The sequence below is a fragment of the Conger conger genome, chromosome 7, assembly GCF_963514075.1.
Source record: "Conger conger chromosome 7, fConCon1.1, whole genome shotgun sequence".
Taxonomy (NCBI): domain Eukaryota; kingdom Metazoa; phylum Chordata; class Actinopteri; order Anguilliformes; family Congridae; genus Conger; species Conger conger.
The window spans coordinates 29,118,757-29,139,125 of record NC_083766.1 but is presented as its reverse complement, the minus strand read 5'-3'; the positions used below and the strand labels follow the sequence as shown (position 1 = coordinate 29,139,125).

Genomic DNA, 20,369 nt, shown 5'->3' with positions numbered 1-20,369 from the left:
AAATAATGTTTGCGACAGACATATTTTAGATTTGTACATACAATTTAAAAAAGTGCAGATTAAAGTGCAGATTACCCCCCCCCCCCATATAGAACCTTTTTATAACCATTTCTGTAAAAGAGTCCGCTGAGCTTCACTAAGCAGGATAGAGCCCAGACTGATTGATTGCTATCAGCAGGGATACTCTAATACAGGGCACAGGCGATGACAGGGATGGTCGCCTAGGGTGCCGTCTGTCTGGGGGGCGCCAAGCGAAGGGGGAAAAGGAAAAGAAGAATTGACGTGTTGTGCCCATTATAATTTCCGGCTAGTCCCCAGTCCTCTCTCCCCCGGTCTGCAATTGGTAACCCCCTCCCCTCTCAGTCACCATACTATACAATGTGCACAACCAATAGAATGCAAACACCACTGGTATTAGTCCCCAGAGCCAAGCAGGGAGCCTGGATGAAGAGCTTGTCTTGGCCCTGCTGTAAACTCTCTGTGGCCAGCCTTCCAGCTCTCTTTCCCCCCTTCTTCCCCTCCTAACCGCTCTTCCTGCCTGACAGGAAGTAAGCTGTGCCTCCTGTGTCAGTCTTTTCATCTGGCCACTTCCTCATTCTTGGCTAAGATGTGGACTTCCTGGTTGTCTTGTTGGGAAAAGCACTGCTTTTCCGTGGGCCTGTCAGAGTGTGGTCTGTTTGCACAGTGCCTAGGTTTGTGTGTGTGTGTGTGTGTGTGTGTGTCTGTTGGGAAGGTTCAGACCTTTCATTAATAATTCATATTACGTGAGTGGGTGACTGCTCTTGGTTTGAGAAATGTATGCATATGTAAATGCAAATATAGGTTGTATACAGTACAACTGTGTTCTTTTTATGTATGAATTCAGAAATGGTTCCTCCAATGATTTTTGGAGGAACCAATCAAAACAAACTTCTTTCATAGGTCTGAGATCTTATTTCTCTGCTGTCATACCCATGGGCTAAATGCCATGCGCTGGTTATCGTTAACATATTCCTGTATATAGTTCTGTGACCTGCTTTTATGAGCACGTTCATTATTCATGCCCTGGACTCTCTGTGAGGTATGTGGTAAAACTTAATTGAAGCGCTCTTAATTATGGATGGTGTCAGTCAGAAAGCATAAGCTCGCTTTTCATCTAAATTCAACCAGCAGGAAAGATTTCCATGCATTGTTTTTGTCTAACAGCCATTCCTCATGAAATATAACACGTTTGGCCTTAGCACACACTGACTGCATTTTCTTCTGAGGCAAGGCATCACAAATGGACATACAAACAAAAGTAAAACAAAAACAAAATATATGGTTCAAAATGGCAATTTTCACTGGGAATGACTCTTCGACTGATATGAAGTGGCATTTTTTTAATAACCGTGCCCAGTGGTTTTATAAGGCCTTCCAGCATATATGTGCTCTACAGAGTGTGTAGTCAGTGCGGGTTTCAGCCAATTGCAGCCCTTACTGCGTGCCACAGTCTGCACTGAATCAGCCAGGATTTTCTACCACAATGTGGGGGATGCTTACAGTACAAACCAGGCCAAAGTGCCATTTTTCTGGTCTTTAATGAGTCCTGCATCTGTATACTGAAGTCCATAGTCGTGAATAATGACTCTGCCTCAGAATCGTAATAATATTGTTTCTGAAGAATGACTGTGATTATAATATAATGCATACTCTTTGAGCCAGATGAGTGATTGCAGTGTTAGGGAATGTTCTTGCACAGCCCTGTGAGACAGCAAACAAAGAAACCATTTTCAGTCCCAAGTACATTAACATTAAAAGCCATTCTTTTAAGGGGGAGAAGGCCCCCTTAAAATATAATGTAAAGACTTACTGTGCATTTTGGCAAACGACGTTCGCACGCTTTCTCAGAGGTCGCTGGCTGTCGAGCTCAGATGCCACGCCAGCACTTTCTCTGACACGCTAACAGTGTCAGTGTCAGTGTCATTAGAGGCACTCTCGTCTCACCAATCAGCCGTGGTTACAGTAGCTAACAGTTACAAGCCTCAGCCACCGGTGACTAATGTCCACTGGGTGAGCGTGATACATTCACGTCATGTCAGCTGATCACACATTGCCTAAAATGTGAAAATGCTTTCCTCCATTTTTGCTTGAATGCACTGTTCACTCTTAAAGGTCTGCAAGGTTCTGCAACATACTTGGAGAATATTTGCTTCTGTTTTTGGTCTTTTTAGTCTCTTTGGTATTTGGACATTTGTTGGTATTTTCCTCTTGAAAGTCAGCTGTTTATACCAGTCCTGGCTGGTGTAAACAGCAGAATTAGCATGCTGAATCCCCTGGTTGGGTTTACTGAAATGGAACCATTGCGGCATGTTAAATGCAGCCCCTTATCACGACAAGGGGCTGTGGCGTACAAACCTCATAATCACACTGGTTGTTGTGGGTCTTTCTGTCGCATGTGTGTCCAGACAGGCCAGAAGTTCTGCTGACTTTCATCCCTGTTGATAAATGGATGAACTGCATTTCCCTCATGTACTGAGGTAACTAAGTAATCGTATTTAATGCAGCAGTCATGTAATAGACATATCAGGGTATAGTGATGTGATGGTTAAATGGTTTGGCCATATGTGAGCTTAATTACGACTCTCTGCAGAACTCTGCCCGACACACATTCACTGACTCTGAGAAGTTGTAGACTCAGCAACTTGTTTTGGGAAATTCCCTGTTTGGCTTTAAAAAAAATATTTTTTCTGTGTCTGTCACAACCTGTGTCTGTCACAACACCGTGCTTCTTGTATAGATCATGTCTAGACCAAATTACTCTGACTGTGTAACTCTTGTTGACCCCTGACATTATATTGCATTGCAATCTCGTAGCAAATGCACTTATCCAGAGAACCTTACATAAGTGGCCCAGAAGGTCAATCTATAATCAATAAGAATTACAATGTTATCTAGACTATAGTTTAGCAGTCCTTTTAACTGCCTGATAGGCTTGCACAACGGATTTGAATTTGATGCAAAATCAGTAGCCAATGGAGGCAAGTGAAGACATTTTGATAAAGTGTCTTTTGATAAAGTGTCTACCTCAGTTGGACTGCGCGGGGTAAATCAAGGATAAATACATGGAATATAAAATTGTGTAAATACCACAGAACCTAACACTTTGACTGCATGGACAGGTCTGCGACCTCTGAAAAAGGGCTTTCCATGCCAGTTCACCACACTTTGGGATCCAAGTAAAGTGCTCTACCCTGCAGCTCCTGACCTGTAAAGTATAGCAGAGTAGAAAAGGCGCCCAGGCAGTGTCATTCCTTGGATTTGTTTCTCCTCTCTGGCTCCCCCTTTCCCTGATGGAAGGAGGGGCAGAGGGTGGGCGTTCTTGTGGAAGAAGCTTGTGGTTTTTGTTAATTTTCTCTAACAAGAGGCTTTTTGGAAACAAAGGGAATTTTTCCTTTCCCTTTCTGTCGTTCTTCATTTTCGTCTCTGCCAAAATGAAACTTTTCTGCCTAAACACTGGTTGTCTATCCATTCTCCTCCTCTGGGCTAAAACGGAAAGTGGGGTGTAAATGGAGAATGTACTCCAGAGGATAATTGTTTTTTCTGTTTTCAGTGGGTGCGATTTGAAAATGTATTTCAATGTGTGTATGTTTACGGCTCTTAAGCACCCTGCTTTCCCCGGCCTTACAGTGCAGGAGAACCTGGCACATGAAGCTGCCCACTCACTAATGACTCCCTAGTCTTATGACAGAGGCAGCACACGGTTTCCCAGCCTGTAATAACATGTGATGCTTTCATAAAGTGGCTCAGTGTCAGCCAAGCTTTACAGTGCTACCTGTTTTTTGGCTGCTGGGCCCAGGGTCTGACAGCACAGGACTGGGCCCCTCTTCCCTGTAGGCAGCCAAATGGCCAAAATTCACATTGGAGCTCACAGAAGAGAGGAAGTGAGTCACACAGCAGACTCCTGTCCTGAAGTACTCAATTTCTGCACTCGTTGGCCTCTCAGGATCTGTATTTTTAAGTATTTTAGAGTTGGAGTGCTTATCTTGGATCAGTGCAGCCTTTTATGTCAGTATGCAGAAGGGTACGTACATGGGAAACCTGATCAATATTTTATAAATATGAGCGTTGTGTTGGAGAATCCAGCTATCAGTGAAACTCCATGCGTTAATCATCATCGTTTTCAATATAAGCTTTCGGTGGTACTCTCTTTTCTGTAGGGACCTTGGTCAGAATTGTGTACTCAGGGCTCAGTACTATCTTTGTTCTCTTTCTCTTTTATTTTTCCCATTTTTGATGTGTTTGATATGTTTGATATGTTTGAGGGATGAGGCGGAACTGTAGAGGGTTGGTAATGGGTTGTGTTCCTGTGTTCCTGTGTTCAACAGGAAGCTTGTGTATGAGTGTTATTGTGAGGGAGGATTAGGTGAATTTATGATGGCCCCCAGCTGTAGATATTCCATGCATACTCTCACACGCGAACACCTTCATTCATGTTTTGCCGGTAAGAAATTTGAAAAGGATGGTGCTGTAGTGCTGGTGCCTGAAGGGCAGAAAAAACCCTTGCTGGGGATTGTTTTTGTTCCACAGGGTGATTTCGGTTAATGTTAATGTCTCGATTAATGTAGTGTTGGCATCAGACCATTAAACAGGCAGACAGCAGCTCAACCTGGAACATCTCATTCTTGAGCCTCTCATGAAAAAGTGAAGATGACAAACCTGGTTGATTCATAGCAACCAAAAGAGAAAAAAATAAGTAGGAGAGAATTTGGGGCTGAGTCTGTGTGAATTTATATATTAATTTACACTCACTTTATTAGGTAGACTTGTAAACCAGCATGTTAATGCAAATATTTAATCAGCCAATCATGTGGCAGCAACTAGATACATAGAAGTGGTCAAGTGGTTCAGCTGTTTTTCAGACCAAATGTCAGAATATGGAAGAAATATGATCTAAGTGAATAATATAAGCTACATGTATACAGTGCCATGAAAATGTATTTGCACCTTCCTGATTTACTCCATTAGTGCATCTTTGTCACCCATGGAAAGAAACTAATTCATGTTATAAAGCCATTTCTAAGGCTCTGTTACTCCATCGAGCCACCGTGATAGCCATTGTCTCCAAATGGAGAACACATGGAACAGTTGTGGATCTTCCCAGGAATGGCCAGCCTGCCAAAATGGGTGCAGTGGAAAAGATCCCAGGAGAACATCAAATGAACTTTAGGCCTCTCTAGCCCCAGCTACTGCAAGGAATAAGAATAAGAAAGAGATTGAGCAGAAAAGGGATTCATTGGTCAGTAGCTAGGCAGAAACCACTGCTAACCAAGAGAAACATCAATGTTGAACTCGCATTTGCAAAAAAAAGCACCTGGATGATCCCCAAACCTTTTGGGATAATGATATATGAAGAGATGAGTCAAAAGTGGAACTTCTGTAAAGAAAATTACAACATGTCACAGTGAGAACATCATACCCAGAGTCAAACATGGTGGTGTGGGGATGCTTAGCTGCCTCAGGACCTGGACAACTTCCCATTCTTCATGGAACCATGAATTCTGCTCTGTACCAGAAAAGTCTTTAGGAGAATGTCTGATCATCTGTTTGTGAGCTGAAGCTGAAGTGTTATTGGGATATGCAGCAAGACAATGATCCACAAGAGCAAGTCCACATCTGAATAGAGAAATAAATAAAATTAAAGATTGTAAAAAAATTGTAGAGGACCATTCAAAGTCCTGACTTGAACCAAATCCCAATAGAAATGCTGTGGCAGGACCTGAAACAAGCAGTTCATGCTTGAAAACCTGCTCATTTGATGTAAAAGATATTCAATTTTGGGAAGCATTTGGTTGCAGTTATTGTTGCTAAAGTTGATGCAAGCAGTTAGTAAGTTGAAGGGAGAAATTACATTTTGACATGCGTGACATTAGTGTTTTATAACTTTCTTTCTTTAAAAAAATGAAACTCCAAGTCCCATTTGTCTAATATTACATGTTGTCTTAAGATCTGAAAACATTCAGTGTGACAGATGTGCAATAATGGAGGAAATCAGGAAGGGGGCAAATACTTTTTCTTGACGCTGTAATGAGATCACTGCCTTTAGCACAACAGAGAAGGCTTGCTCTTTCTTTCATACATTCTTTCTCAGTGTAGTTTAAAAATTCTGCAGTCTCATTTTCATTGGGTTTGATTTCCATTTTGGTCCATTTTAAGATATTTTATGAACCATAAAAAGGCACATTTTATGTTTATTGCGCATTATTTACTGTATTACCGCTAGGATGGTTATCCATGTCATCCATTGTCAGTACATGGCAACTTTGCAGTGGAGTTCCTTGTATCTTTTGTATTTAATAAAAATGAAAGTGCTTGGACTGGTTATCTTTAATCGATTTATTTAGTGATATACAGTACAAGTGAATTCCAACGCTCCATTGCTGGCAGATTTATACTGTTCTTAGCTGGTCTCCACTTAGGTTTAGGTAAAGCTTTGTTGTGCATGGAGAAGTATTATTTGCTCATGTATTGGACTTACAGTGCAACAATAATATAGTATTGTATATGACTTGCCAAATACTTAAATATTTAAAGAAAAACACCCTCAACCCTATAACCTCCCCTCCCAAGGAACCACCCCTTCTTCTCTAGTTGTCTGTGCTTTTTCCAAGCCGGTGTGAGTGGAAAAGGCTGGGTAGCCAAGTGTCATTAACAGAGGATGTGTGTGCATACACATTTGACGTATTGTGAGTCCCGAGTTGTTTATTTTGATTGTGCTTAAATGTCGCCTTCATAAAAAAACTGACAAATTGCCTTTTTCCCCCTAAACTCAATAGGCCATGTCTCCACCATTTATCCCAATTTAAACCCCAAGTGTGCTACTCCCTGTCCTGCCGTTTATGTAACACACTCCACTAATGTATTCCTGCTTGGGGAAATTGTTTTTTATTGTTGGCAACGTTAGCGGTGCACAGCCTCAGATGCCCCCTGACGCACACACCCACATTTCTCTCTATGACTGCTTAAGAAAAGATTTGGACTCTGTTCAAAAAAATCTAACAATCGCTATGCTTAAGGGCACATGAGCCTATTGCATTCCTGGAAAAGACCTGGTGTGATTTGTATATTGGACGAGTGTCCCGTAGCTTATACCTGTGGTACTTAAGACTTTCCAATATGGGCCGCATGTATTTACACAAGTACAGAATGTGCCACACGGACCACAATGGAGTAAATTCATTTGCACACATTTTTTCCACGTACTGCATAAGTGCCTGTAGAGATAACAGCTATGCTGAATGATTCTCTAAATGCTAGTCACTAACATTTTTTTTTTAATAAAAAAAAAAAAGTTTTGTACAGCTCAATGTATTTGGGGTGTAACAGTACACATATTCATACCACACCAAACAATCAGTTCTGCTTTAATATATTTTCTCTTGTTTTCATATCAAAACTTTTAGCCCCCCGCCCATTACTTAATGTAAAGTGTGTTTGCCAAGAAATTATGGTTTGTTTGGCAGTTTACATTTTCATAATAAATCAAAAGCAAAATTTGTATTTTTTAGCTGCTAAAAAATGCTCCAAGCCATGAAGTCATGTGTTAAACCAAGAGTTTTGTGTGCCATTACTTGTGTATGAGTATTATTTTCCATACACTGGCACCCCCCCCCGTCAGTGTAAGACAGCTTGTAATGTCTTGCACTTGGTTGTATTATTGTAGTAGGGCATACCACAAAGCTCTGCAGGAAAGGTTTATTGAAATGGAAATATTCTTAGAAACATCTGACTGTCTGTGCTTAAAAAAAGGCTGTCTGCACAATTACTTTTCATAACATATATGTAGATATATGTAGCCGTGTGTTTGAGATAGACTTGTGCATATAGTATGCCCAGACATGCGTTTGACGTTTCCCACCCTCTCCCCCTCTTTTTCCTTCCCAGAATTCCATCCGACACAACCTGTCCCTGCACAGCCGGTTTGTCCGGGTACAGAACGAGGGCACGGGGAAGAGCTCCTGGTGGATGCTCAACCCAGAGGGGGGTAAGAGCGGGAAGTCCCCCCGGCGTCGTGCCGCCTCCATGGACAACAACAGCAAGTTCGCTAAAAGCCGAGGGAGGGCAGCCAAGAAGAAGGTACGTCAGGCACGCCCGCCTGCCCTGCTCAAAAACCAAGATATTCCTCAAAGTAACTGCTCGGTTGAAGTCAGTGCGTCACTCATATTATTGGAGAATCAACTCTTTTAATTGCTTCTTGCAATTCAGTGATTGACAGCTCATTGTAACTCCGCCTGCTATTAGAGTAGTTTAGATTTTCCACCTCAGTGGAAATTTGTCTCTGGCCTCTCCACAAGGTGCAACAAAAGTGCATGCAGTACACATAGCACAGCATTGAGAATTCTCACTTGGTGGTTTTACATTATTCATTATTCATTATGGCAGACGCTCTTATCCAGAGCGACATACAGTTGATTAGACTAAGCAGGAGACAATGCTCCCCTGGAGCAATGCAGGGTTAAGGGCCTTGCTCAAGGGCCCAATAGCTGTGCCGATCTCATTGCGGCTACACTGGGATTCGAACCCCCGACCTTGTGGGTTCCGAGTCATGTACCTTAACCACTACGCTACAGGCTACACCGTTTAATGAAGCGCTCACCATTCTGTCCTCCCAGGTGTCTCTCCAGGGTGGGGTGGATGGTGGAGCAGACAGCCCTGGCTCCCAGTACTCCAAGTGGCCTGGCAGCCCCAACTCCCACAGCAACGACGACTTTGATGCCTGGACCAGTTTCCGGCCGCGCACCAGCTCTAACGCCAGCACCCTGAGCGGCCGGCTCTCACCCTTCATGCCCGAGCAGGATGACCTGGGCGACCCTGACGTGCACCTGGTCTACCCAGGTGGGTCAGCGGGCAAAATGGCCGCCACCCTGCCCAGCCTCTCAGAGGTTGCCGGTTCGCTGGGCCGACACGGCTCGGAGAATGCCATGGAGAACCTTCTGGACAACCTCAACCTCCTCTCGCCCAACAATGCCCAGGTTGGGGCGGGGGGTGGCGCCAGCAGTGGCTCCGCCCAGTCCTCTCCCTCCTCTATGATGCAGGCCAGCCCGGGGTATTCACCCTACAGCTCTCCCAATATGGTCTCCCAACAGCCCCCACAACAGGACTACCGAAAATGTCTGTACGGGCAGGTGAACGCCATGTCTCCCATCCCCATGCAAGCCCTGTCTGAGAGCAAATCTGGATTTGGCTCCTACCTGGGCCCATACAGCTGCCCCGCGGGCCTCCTGAAGGAGCTCCTGACCACGGACGGTGACCCCGGTGCTGAACTCATGCCTCCAGTGGAGACGGTTGCTCCTCAGTCCAGTGGGGGGCGCATGATGCCCGCCTACAGCTCCCAGCAGGCCCAGCTGACACACGGGGTCAAGATGATGAGTCAGCGCCCCCACCAGCATCCTCACATGCTCCCAGGCCAAGCCCCGCCCAGCACCGCCAGTGTGAATGGCCACACGCTCCTCTCCCTGGGGGGCATGACCCACGCGGGAGTCCCCCCCCGCCTGGCCTCTGCCACCAAGTCCCACCTGCACCTCCCACCCCACGCCCACCAGGCCCACCTAGCCGCCCCACCTGGATACCGCGCCCTCCACAGCAACGGGTACGGCCGTCCCTCCGGCCTTCCCCAGCACCACCGCCCGCACCCCCACCCACACCACCACTCCCACCCGCTGCATCTCGACAGGCTGCCTAGCGACCTGGACGGCATGTCCATCGAGCGCTTGGAGTGCGATGTGGAGTCGGTCCTGCATGATGCGCTCATGGATGGCGACTCCCTGGACTTCAACTTTGACCCCTCTGTGTCGAAGCACAGCTGGGTCTCAGGGTAGAGGGCCCCACGACAACACACAGCAGGCAAGGTGAGCCCCTACCCGCCTGGGCGCCTGTGTGCCACGCTTTCACGCTCACTTACACTGATTTCCTCTCCATACCTGGTTAAACCGGTTTGTGGTTGATACCTACATTTATTGTGATAGTAATCCCACCAAATATAGCTTAATTTGTAAAAGGTTGTTGTGTTGGTAGAGCAGGTGTCCTGATTTGCCTGTGTAGTGCGATTCCTGTCAAGCCCTTCATCAACATCATAGCCAGTAGACAAGACTCTAATAATGACCCATGGGAGATTGTGGCAAGGGAACGAGGAAATGGCTATGTCCACTGTATTTCACAGTAAAGTTTAAAGAGGCTCAGGTTGGGTAGCTGGGTTTTTTTTTTCCCAAGAAAATGGGATAAACATTGTATTCATGTTTTTGTAACAAGGATGGGTTCTATAAATGGTGAGTCCCTGATGCTAGTTATGTTGCATTAGCTCGAATGTCTGCGTCCTGAAAATGGAAGTTGTCAATTTCCATTTTGGGGGCAGTTGGTTAATCACAGAAAATGTGTTGCGTATTGTGGCTGCTTTAAAAAATATGCTTTCTTTTGGTGACTTATGGTTAAATTCAAGTCGCTTCATCGACAGCATGTGTGGTTTGTTCAAAGCACTTCACAAAACATTTCTCTATAAAAAGTTATTTAGAAACACCTGTCTTGGCTGGTGTTCTGGGCACAAGTCAGCATGATTGCTTTTAAAACGCAAGGTGAAATTCTAATGGAAATGTTAATCTTGTTACACAATGCAGGCCTCAAGGCCATATTTGTGATACTCTATATTGAAAACAACTTGTGCAGATGTTGACATTTTGGCTTGTTTTTGTTTTTTACAGGTTATATCTATAAAACAAAACACCTCACACTGAGCTGGGCTTTCATCAGGAAAATGGAAAAAAGCAATCCAAAGAAGCCATTCACCTCCTCCACCTTGAGTCATGATTTCTTTAAACAGAAGGATCTTGTCAGATTTGGCAGTGTGTGGACATTTCCTGATCAGGATATGCTGTGCATTGTGTTCAGGTTATGTGCTGCTTTAGATTTTTTTTAAACATCTACTGCCTTTGGAACTCTCATTGTAAACAAGTGCCAAACAAGTGCATGACTCTCATAGCTGAGTTTATTTACATGGTCTTTAGGATATCAGTAATACATGCTCTTTCTACAAAAAGTGCCTACATAACCTTTGGTTTTGAACTGCAGCAGCATTGGACACACACATGGAACACACAAAACACAGGCACATGTGTGCTCGAAATAAATTTGAAGGAAACTAGGACCTGCCGTTCCACTTTTCTCATGTGTGTTTTGTTTAAATCCTTTGAGTCAACACGAGTGATGTCCTTCGGCAATGAGTCAAATGTCATAATCTACCAGCGCAGTACAAATAAAATACCGCTCTGTGTGAAAATAATCTTCTCTGCCGTCTTTGGCTGAGCTGCTGGGAAAGTCAACTAGCACGTATGTTTAGGCTATGGTGGCATGTACAGTAAATACTACAGTCTGGACAGGGTCAGGCAAAGCAGGATGTGGAAGATGTGAGTGAGTCTGCTCGTCAACATTTCACATCTATCATAACGCATTTTGGTATATATTTCATTATTTTAAAAATGTCTGTATTATTAGAAATACTACTTTGTGTAGTATATGGTTCTTGTACAACAAGTTTATGGAACTGTGAGAAGAAAGTCAGGACAGAAAATTGGCAATTTATTATTATATGAGAACAGGGAAAAAAAAGATTGAAAAAAGCTACATTTCAATTTTGTAATGAGGGCTGTTAGCAAGTTTGATATTTACTGTACTTGTACATAGCTGAAACGTATGTATTAAACATAGACATACATGTGTTTCTCTGTTCAACTGCACGTGTGTCAGGTGCTTATTATATACATTTTTATGTGTATTTTTCTTTCTCCTCAAATTTGTGTTTCAACCTCGTATTCTATGGTGTTATTGTTTCCTGCATTGAAGGCAGTGTTTGCTCTGAATAGCACAGATTGGGGCACATGGGGGGTGGGGTTGAGACCCGTTGGCTGTTTTGGCTCTCCACAGCAGCACTTCTCATCATCCTTGGTCCTGGAGTTCCGCTCTATTTTCCAGTTTACATTCCTAGCTTATCTCTGAAGTATAAAAAAAAGCCTAATTGTTATGAATTAGAGACATCTAATGTACAATGATAAAAATATATAATTATATATGATTATGGAACTTACATTTTTGCAGCAACGTTAATTGATCAAGAGAGTGGATGAAAACCATCATACACAAGGTACTCCAAGATCAGGTATGATGCACGTTCAACAAGGCAAACATTTGCGTCACCAAATTCATAGCTTTTCAGACCATTTGTTTGCGGGGAACACAAAAGTATGTAATTATTTCGGTGTAAACTGGCATTAGCTAAGCTAACATTCACCTTGTTGAGTGTACATCAAGACAACAGCTTTTTAGCTAAGGATTTTAGAAAGGATAACAGCTGTTACTAATACCTGCCAGTCCTGTTGGGTGCATATTTAGTCTGTGATTTCCCAACTTCTTTGCAGTGCCACTACAGACAGCCATAGAGAAAAGGAAAAGGGATGCTTCTCTGAGCTGATGAAGCCCAGAGGCCAGCTGCCTCGCCCACTCTGTCAGTGTCAGTTCCCTGTGTCCCCCATGTCTGTTTTTACCTCTCCCTTCCTCCTTCCTTCCCATGCTCTGTCACTCCTTCTTCCTTCTTTCTCTCCCTCTCTCTCCATTTCTTGCTGGCCATCATGGTGCACTGTGCATTAGGATGTTGGGAGAGATGCGCTAATGTGAGGATATATGCAGAAAATGGATGCTGGAGTTCAAGTCAGTGTGTTTGATAGATTTTTTCTCTGCCTGTTGATTACTGGACAGTGTTACCAAATTTACAAGGTGCATTTACATTGCATGTACACTGTTTTTTTTAACCTTTAAAAATAACTCTGACTCAGTATATGTTGACTGGAATTTATATGTACGCTATGCTCTGTACATACGGATTAATGCCTAGATGTCCTGTGTGTGTGTGTGTGTGTGTGTGTGTGCATATATGCTGTATATACACACACATTATTACATAGACACAGACAGACCATTACCATAAACTCTTTGATGGGATTAATTTAAGTTGATTATGTTTTTTATGTGAAGTAAAAGTTTACAGTTTACAACAATATTATTTGACATTATTCATGAAAAGCATACCTGATCTTACAATTATGCCATTTGATAGTCCCTTTTTATACGTGGGGAATGCCACTTTTTAAAATGCCAGCGTACAGTATAATATGTTGTATGTTAATGTTACGAGGAAATTTACAGTTTTATAGGTAAAATTGTTAGGTGGTTCCAAACTGCAGCGTTCATTCATTTCAAAGTGTCATCTTACACTTTATGGGTCCTTTACAAATATACAATTATATATATATGTGTATATATATATATATATATATATATATATATATATATATATATATGTATATATATACACATACCGTATATTATTGTTGTGTTTTTCTGTGAATTGTGAATCTCACCTATGCATTCTCATACCCTTTTTTGTCATGTTTTGTTTTTATTGATGATGGAAAAAATCTTGTAATATACAGTTGTTGAGTTTTATGTCCCAGATGTATTTGTTTGAAATAGTTGTATAAGTTAAAAATGAAGTATATAGATATTAGGTGATGCAATGATTTAAGTGCTCTGCTTTTTTGGTAAACCGACACTGTTATTCTTGTATTTAGCTGCAGTTTATAAAAATGTTTTTAAAAGTAGAAAAAGCGAATATGATGCTTCAAGTCATTAACAAAATGTATGTTTATTGGACAGTCTTTATGTAGACATTGAATCAATGGACCAATTTTAAACACGATGATGAAATTGCACTTCTTAATCTCTAAAGATTTTATTACCAGGGCAAAATCTTGTGAACAGAGTATGAGAGTAATATGTTGCTTATTCTATTAAAAACCTGTTACATGTTCAGTAAATAATCCGATTTGTATCATGTGATTTATAATCGAGAATAGCAACTGCAGTCATGTTGATTTTGAATGACAAAAAAAAGAATTAAAATATTAGAATAAATAATATAAATTGCATAGACACATACCAGCTGCCTTTTGGAAGGCACTAAGCAACAGACTTATGAATGATCACTGCCTTACAGCATGACCCAGAGAAACCCTTTTTAGTTATATATATTTTATTATATTCTTGTTATATTAATACCCTTATATTAACTCTCTCTTAAACTGCTCACTGAGGTTCAAGTGCCTAACATTATATTCTGTTGTAATACAAAAATTAACCGCTCAGAAAGGAAAATGTGTGCAACAACAGTCTTTAACAATTGCTGTATGAAGCCATAATTGTACATAAATTATGTTACCTAAAAGATTACAATTGTCCCTGTCTCCTTATTGTAAGATCCTGTTTGGTGTGCAGTGAGGTGAAATACAGTGTGTCATTTCTTTCTCTCACACTTGAATGTTGCCCTTTCCTGTTATTCAGTTGTTTTGAGGAATGTGCTCACTGTACCATTGTAGCTGGGCTTCAGCCTTTGACTGGAGAGAACAGCTTGTCACTTTGAGATCCACCAATCAGTTTGAATCAAGGGTGAGACCATCCCCGGCAAAGAGAAAGCAGATGCACAAGCAACATAACAGAAACAAAGATGTATATTTTATCATTTTTGTCTGAAAATCTGTGTCTATGACATGAAATATAAATACAAATGGAAGGCTTCCTGGCTAGCTTCATCCAATTTGGGCTCTTGGGCAAACTATTGTATTTACCATTTTGCTTTCTTCTCCTAATTGTCTCTTGAACCCAAATAGATTAAGGCCCCTCCTGTCAATGCAGAGTCATTGAACTAGTTCCAGCTCATCCCCAGCGATGGTGAAGGCAAGAACTCTCGTATGATTAGATCCCTCTAGTAGGCTAACAACATTAGCCAGAAGGTTGATAGAAATAGACCAAAAGGTAGCTAAATGATTCAGTACACCTGACAGATATTGCTGCTAAAGCATATCACAGCAACAACAAGCTTATCACGCTAAGCACTTGCGCTTTTTATAAAGATAGAGGTGCTGGTGGACATAGCACCTTACTGTAGGATTACCCTTTGCATGCTCCCCTGTGTTGTTGCCTTTGTGTAACAGGGATATGTCTGTTGTTGCAGAAAATGTGGCCCTCGGCAGCTGTTCCGCATAACAAGAGAAACCTTTTCTCCCACTGAGCTAAAGACCAACGTCCCCAGCCAAGGGAAATGGTCTACCTTTCATTTGCTTCTCAAAGGTGATGTCAGTTTCTGTAGCTGATGCTCACATGCTAAAGGCTGGCGTACGTTATATAGCTTGCAGGCTCCTGATTGTTCTTTTCAGATCTGGACCAAAAAAGAAAAACGTCTACTGTGTGATACCGTTCCAACCCGGTATCACACAGGCTTATAGGCTCCACATTGTAAGTTAAAAAAAACCCACGACTGGCTTGAATTCCTCACGTGTGTTGTCCTGCCAGTAGATTCTGTGTTTCAATTCCTATGAACCAATCTGACAGTGGTCCCATTCGTGACATTTTCTGATCTGGTTGGGAGCCTGTATAGTTTATGCTATCATCCGATTGGTTGTCACAGTATGATCTAACAAAGTGTAAGAGGCCATCCAATCTGCCAAATTCGTAACCTGTGAGAAAACTGTATGTACGGCCATCTTAACTCACATCTCTGAACTCTGTATTAACATGCAGACAAATGGATCGTTGTGGTTGTGGGGTGGCTTCAGTTTGACTGGAATCATGGAATGGCTTCACAACTTGGCAGGTTCTCTTTGCCTGTAATCTTTTTCTCTTTGGGGTCACTCAATTCCAGTTCTCTTTGACAAGCATAAATTTATGAGCCAAAGTTGCAGCTGGACAAACAGATGAGAGTGTGTGGAGTGACTGCAGTGGAAAAGAGAGTGGCATGTTTACCTCCGAAAGATTGTGAGGTTCAAAACAGGGGTTGTGGTCATGTTCCTGGTAAATAAACCCCCAAATTCCATCCCGAAGGACATGTAAACTGTCAGTGCTCATCTCAAATAGTCAGAATTCTTATCTCTAGGAAGATGGCATCAGGAAAATGAGGGGAAATGAGGCTGGCCAAACATGCAATCTCACACTACACATGATCCCCCCCGGAGTAGAGCACACATCTCCAGTCCTGGAGAACCAGTAAATAGCCTGACTTTGCAATATGGCAATAAACCAATGCTTTCCTGTATCCGATGACAGTCAAATATTTTCACATATTTTCATATTTAATTTGCAGCTGTAGCTCATGACTATCAAAATTTCAGATCAAATAAATCATCTGGTTGAATAAAGGAGTAAAGAGAGACTTTGGCATGAAGTCCCAAAGTGGATCCAGCCCTGCAATAAGAGGACTCTGTTCCAGTAAAGCAATGGCAGCAATAGTCCCCCTTTTACATTAATGCTTTCTCCCTATTTCAACATTGGTTGAGGAATATAGTTGGTTTGCTTTTCTGTACACAAGTTCTCCTTTTCCTTCCTTGCCGCTGTGTACTGCTGATATCTTCGGCAGCTGTTAGCTGGATGCTACGGACATGTTCAATCCAATAAGCATCTGCAGTCTCCTCTGGTATGTAGAACAGTCCAAGAGAGTGTGTTCACAGGGAAACTTTTATGTTGCATTTATGACTGTGTCATCCCTGGGAATTACTGCTGATTTCTGATTTCCTGTTCAGGATGGATTTAATTCATTCTTTAGCCAGGATTGACTACAGTGGGTGACCACCTTAAATTATGCAATGCTTTCTGGGAAAAGCTGTAGACCAAGCAGATCAGACTAGGGCTTGGATTCTTGAAATGTAAAGTCACAGGTGGGCTATTTCATACAGACTTATACAAGTCTGTATGAAATTCATAGTTTTAATTCATAGTTTCCTCCACAGATCACATCTTATTTCAACTTTGCTGAGAGAGCTGATGATTTGTTTTGTAGCTGAGCTGTTTGTTCACAGGGTGTTTTATTCAGCATTGCTGTATTGTAAAGTCTTATATTCTTTTCAAATATTTTTGAGCTTTAAGGTGATGACATGTGGTGATATTTTACCACAATTACTTAATTTGAAGAGTTTTCCAATAAATATTACAGAATTAAGGTCTATCTGTATCTTGGAGTTGGAGATGCTTGAAATGCAGAGTAAGTGAAATTCTCAGGCCAATATTTCTTCCACCCAGGAGCCATAAGCATTGGCAGTCTGACTATGTGAGCATACTTACAGACTTGAACCTCCTCAGTTCAGGTCATGTTCACTAAACAATTACAGTAACCTTGTCCCCTCTAGCCATTTAATTAATGACATTCCAGTGGAGGAGAACACCCCAGGCAAGGTTTTTCCAATTCCATCCTGAGCTTTTCCAGTCAGTGTTTGCTGATTTCTGTTGAGCCAATAAAAAAAATTAAAAAAATTGTAAATAAAACTGCAGTGAATGGTGTTCCATCCCTCCAGTAGTGTTCCAGGGACTTGTAGAATCTATTTCAAGCTGCATTGAAGTTGTTCTTGTGGCCCGTGATGGCCCAATACCTTTCTAAGACACTTTTCTGCTGGTTTTTCCTTGAATTTGTCGCTCGTCAAATTTTTATCTTTCCTGTATACCAGTGCTGAACATTCAAGTCTCTGCCTTTGGTCATGGGTGATCAAATAGTTTGAAACACATACTATATTTATGGGTATGGTAGCACATGATCTGGTTAGACCTGATGAAGGTCCAATGGGATCGATTCGTTGTCTGCATTAAAGGTGTGTAAAGGAGCATCTCAGTGGGCAGGCTTTCTTCTTTTCAGTGTACCCATACCAGACAGAGATAGAAAAACTAATTAAAGGAGTTCACTCTCCCAACAGTTTGACAAGTGGTGACAGTTAATCTTTCCTCCTTCCAAAATCAACTACCATTTATTTAGCTATTGTAATATTGAGGCTGAAATTGGAAACCGATCACCACCACATGAATGCTTCAACTTCACTTCTATAAGCTGATTCTTCCCCATTAGTAATAAAACCTACTCCCATTGTGTTATCAGGGTGCTTATAGATTTTCACAGTATCTGAATGAGATACACATTCATTAGTGTTCAGTGAGTAGAGCTGTGGTGATAACACACAGACCTGGGATGCTCCAGTGGGTTCTGAGAGCATACTATTGATTTTTACAGCCTCTTTCCTGTTGGTTAAAACATCTAAAATCCAAAGGCAAATGGACTGCTCAATATCAAGTCACCATAGAAGTCTTGCAGGTAGGGTAGTATTAAAAGCAAAGCTGTAATTTACTAATAATGTTAGGACATAGGTGTGTGAGGCCTGAAGGTGAATGTTAGCAAAGAGATACAGCATCCTCCACAGATCTATTGGCTCAGTAGGTTGAAAATATATATTTATCAAAGATCTTCATAACAATAGAGGTCAGTACTACTGGCCTGCTAGTGTTCGTCCCTAAACTTATTTGTAACACAGTATATGTTTGGCTTATTGCCATTTGCTTTATTTTTGTTAATTCAGAAGTTTGATCAAAAGTCAGTACAGAGAGGAAAAATAAGGATGATTCTAAAAGAGAAAACCACAAATGAAGCCAAATAAATGGGAAGTTGATTGAGAAATACCAAGCGGATATTAAGGATGTAGCTTGCATGCGTGCATGTGCATGAGTGTATGCCAGTGCGTGTGTGTGTGTACAAAAATTATGCTGCATAGCCAAGGGAAAGCAGATCCTTGTGCTCAGTTCTCCAGTCACAAGTCCTCCACATCTGTCAATAGCTTCCCCTTCAACCTAATTCTGTCTTGCATTTTCAGGATGTGCACACACACACACACACACACACACACGTGGACACACACGCGCACACACACATAAATATTTATGGATGAATTATTATTTATTTATTTGTGGATTTTTATGTTAAACTAAGAAACAATGGTTTAAAATTTGGCTTAAAAAGATAGGACAGGTTTTTTTTTTGCTACAAAGGTCATCAAATCTAGAAATCTATTTATTAAAAATAAATCAAAAACTCATGTAGTTTTATAATTTTAACCTGTATGGCAGATTTCACAGAAAGGTATGAATTTATAAAATTCAGCCTGCCTCAAAGACATTCTTTTGCTGACAGTGAAAAAGAAAGATTAAAAGGTCACAACCTTGACTGAGTATTTCAGGAGGCCCCGGGTTAGTCCTTCACAGACCTGATGGATGTGAGCCGCTAACCGAAATGAATAGGACCAGCCCGCACAGGACAACCTCTGTTCTAGCATTTTCTGTCCATTCTATTTGCATGATTTATTGAAAAGGTTTTGAATGGACAATCTGATTAGTGCGCCCCTGCTTGAGTTGCAGGCTTGGCGAGTGCAGAGGTCGTGTGTGTTCTCCTTCGCCCTCCCTTTTTCCAGAGGGAAGCTAAATCAGATCAGATCACGGCCTAGGCCTGGTATTCTGAGGCAGGTAATGACAGGTTACAGGTGCACCAGGTGAGGTATCTAGTGTGGGTGGCGAGCTGAGTGCATGCCCTGAAACAGGATCTTTTTGCTGGTCTGTGTGAAAGCAATCAGACACTTGGAACAGAGCATCTCAAAACCAATACTTTGATCACGTTTGATGCTGATTAGCTTTATTATTTATACCTTGAACAGTGAGATAAATGGTACTCCCCCCAACAGCTAAAATATTAGTTTTCAAACTGAAATCAAATTTGAAATATTTTGAAATTGCTCAATATTAGTGACAGCAATACTTGTCAGTTACTGTACTGTATATACTGTAGGTCTCATAATAGCTCATTTAAATGCCTGTTTTAAAGATGCTATGTCTAACTGACAAATCATTTTTAAAAAAGACATCCACAGAGCTTGCAGAAGGATGCAGAGTATTGCTTTTCCTCCAAAAAATTATATTGACGATGAATTTAATTTCAAATATATTTTATGGCCCATAAGCCATGTTGTGTTAATGTCTATCTGAGACATCAGACACTAGGCTTATCACCTCCAAAAACACCCCTGAGCAAGTAGCCTTCCCATACGCTTCTCACAAATAAAATGTGCATCTAGCTGCCAGTTAGTTACAGTAAAGAAATGGCTGACTTTGTTGGTAAGTGCATGGCTCAACCAGAGTGTTAGCTAAGCCCAAATTATTCTTCAAGCTGTATAAACAATGAAGAATGCTAGTGTTAGCTGTCAAGCTGTCACATGAAACGACACCACACACAGCTAGCCAACATACAGTAAGACAAATTACATCACCAGCAAGTTGCTGTTTAAATGTATTATTCATTACTTGTGTAAGGGTAATTTGATTGATTTTTAAGGGCATTTTTCCCTAACACTTGTCTGACATAACACTCATTGTTTGACAATGGAGGGATGCTACAAAAGCCAGCTTCCTATCACTGTGTGTTCAGTACAGTACCACCATACACAAAGACACAGGTC

The 20,369-nt window shown here is 41.6% G+C and overlaps 1 protein-coding gene across 1 annotated transcript in view; it reads left to right on the top strand.

The window, feature by feature from the left end:
* The window catches only part of LOC133133828 (forkhead box protein O1-A-like), a 45,812-nt gene extending 31,520 nt beyond the window's left edge, over positions 1-14,292 (top strand). The window contains exons 2-4 of the mRNA XM_061250069.1: positions 7,903-8,094; positions 8,631-9,866; positions 10,713-14,292. Coding sequence (XP_061106053.1) covers positions 7,903-8,094; positions 8,631-9,836 — 1,398 coding nt within the window. The 3' untranslated portion in view covers positions 9,837-9,866; positions 10,713-14,292. The remainder of the gene's footprint in view (positions 1-7,902; positions 8,095-8,630; positions 9,867-10,712) is intronic.
* The last annotated feature ends 6,077 nt before the right edge of the window (positions 14,293-20,369 follow it).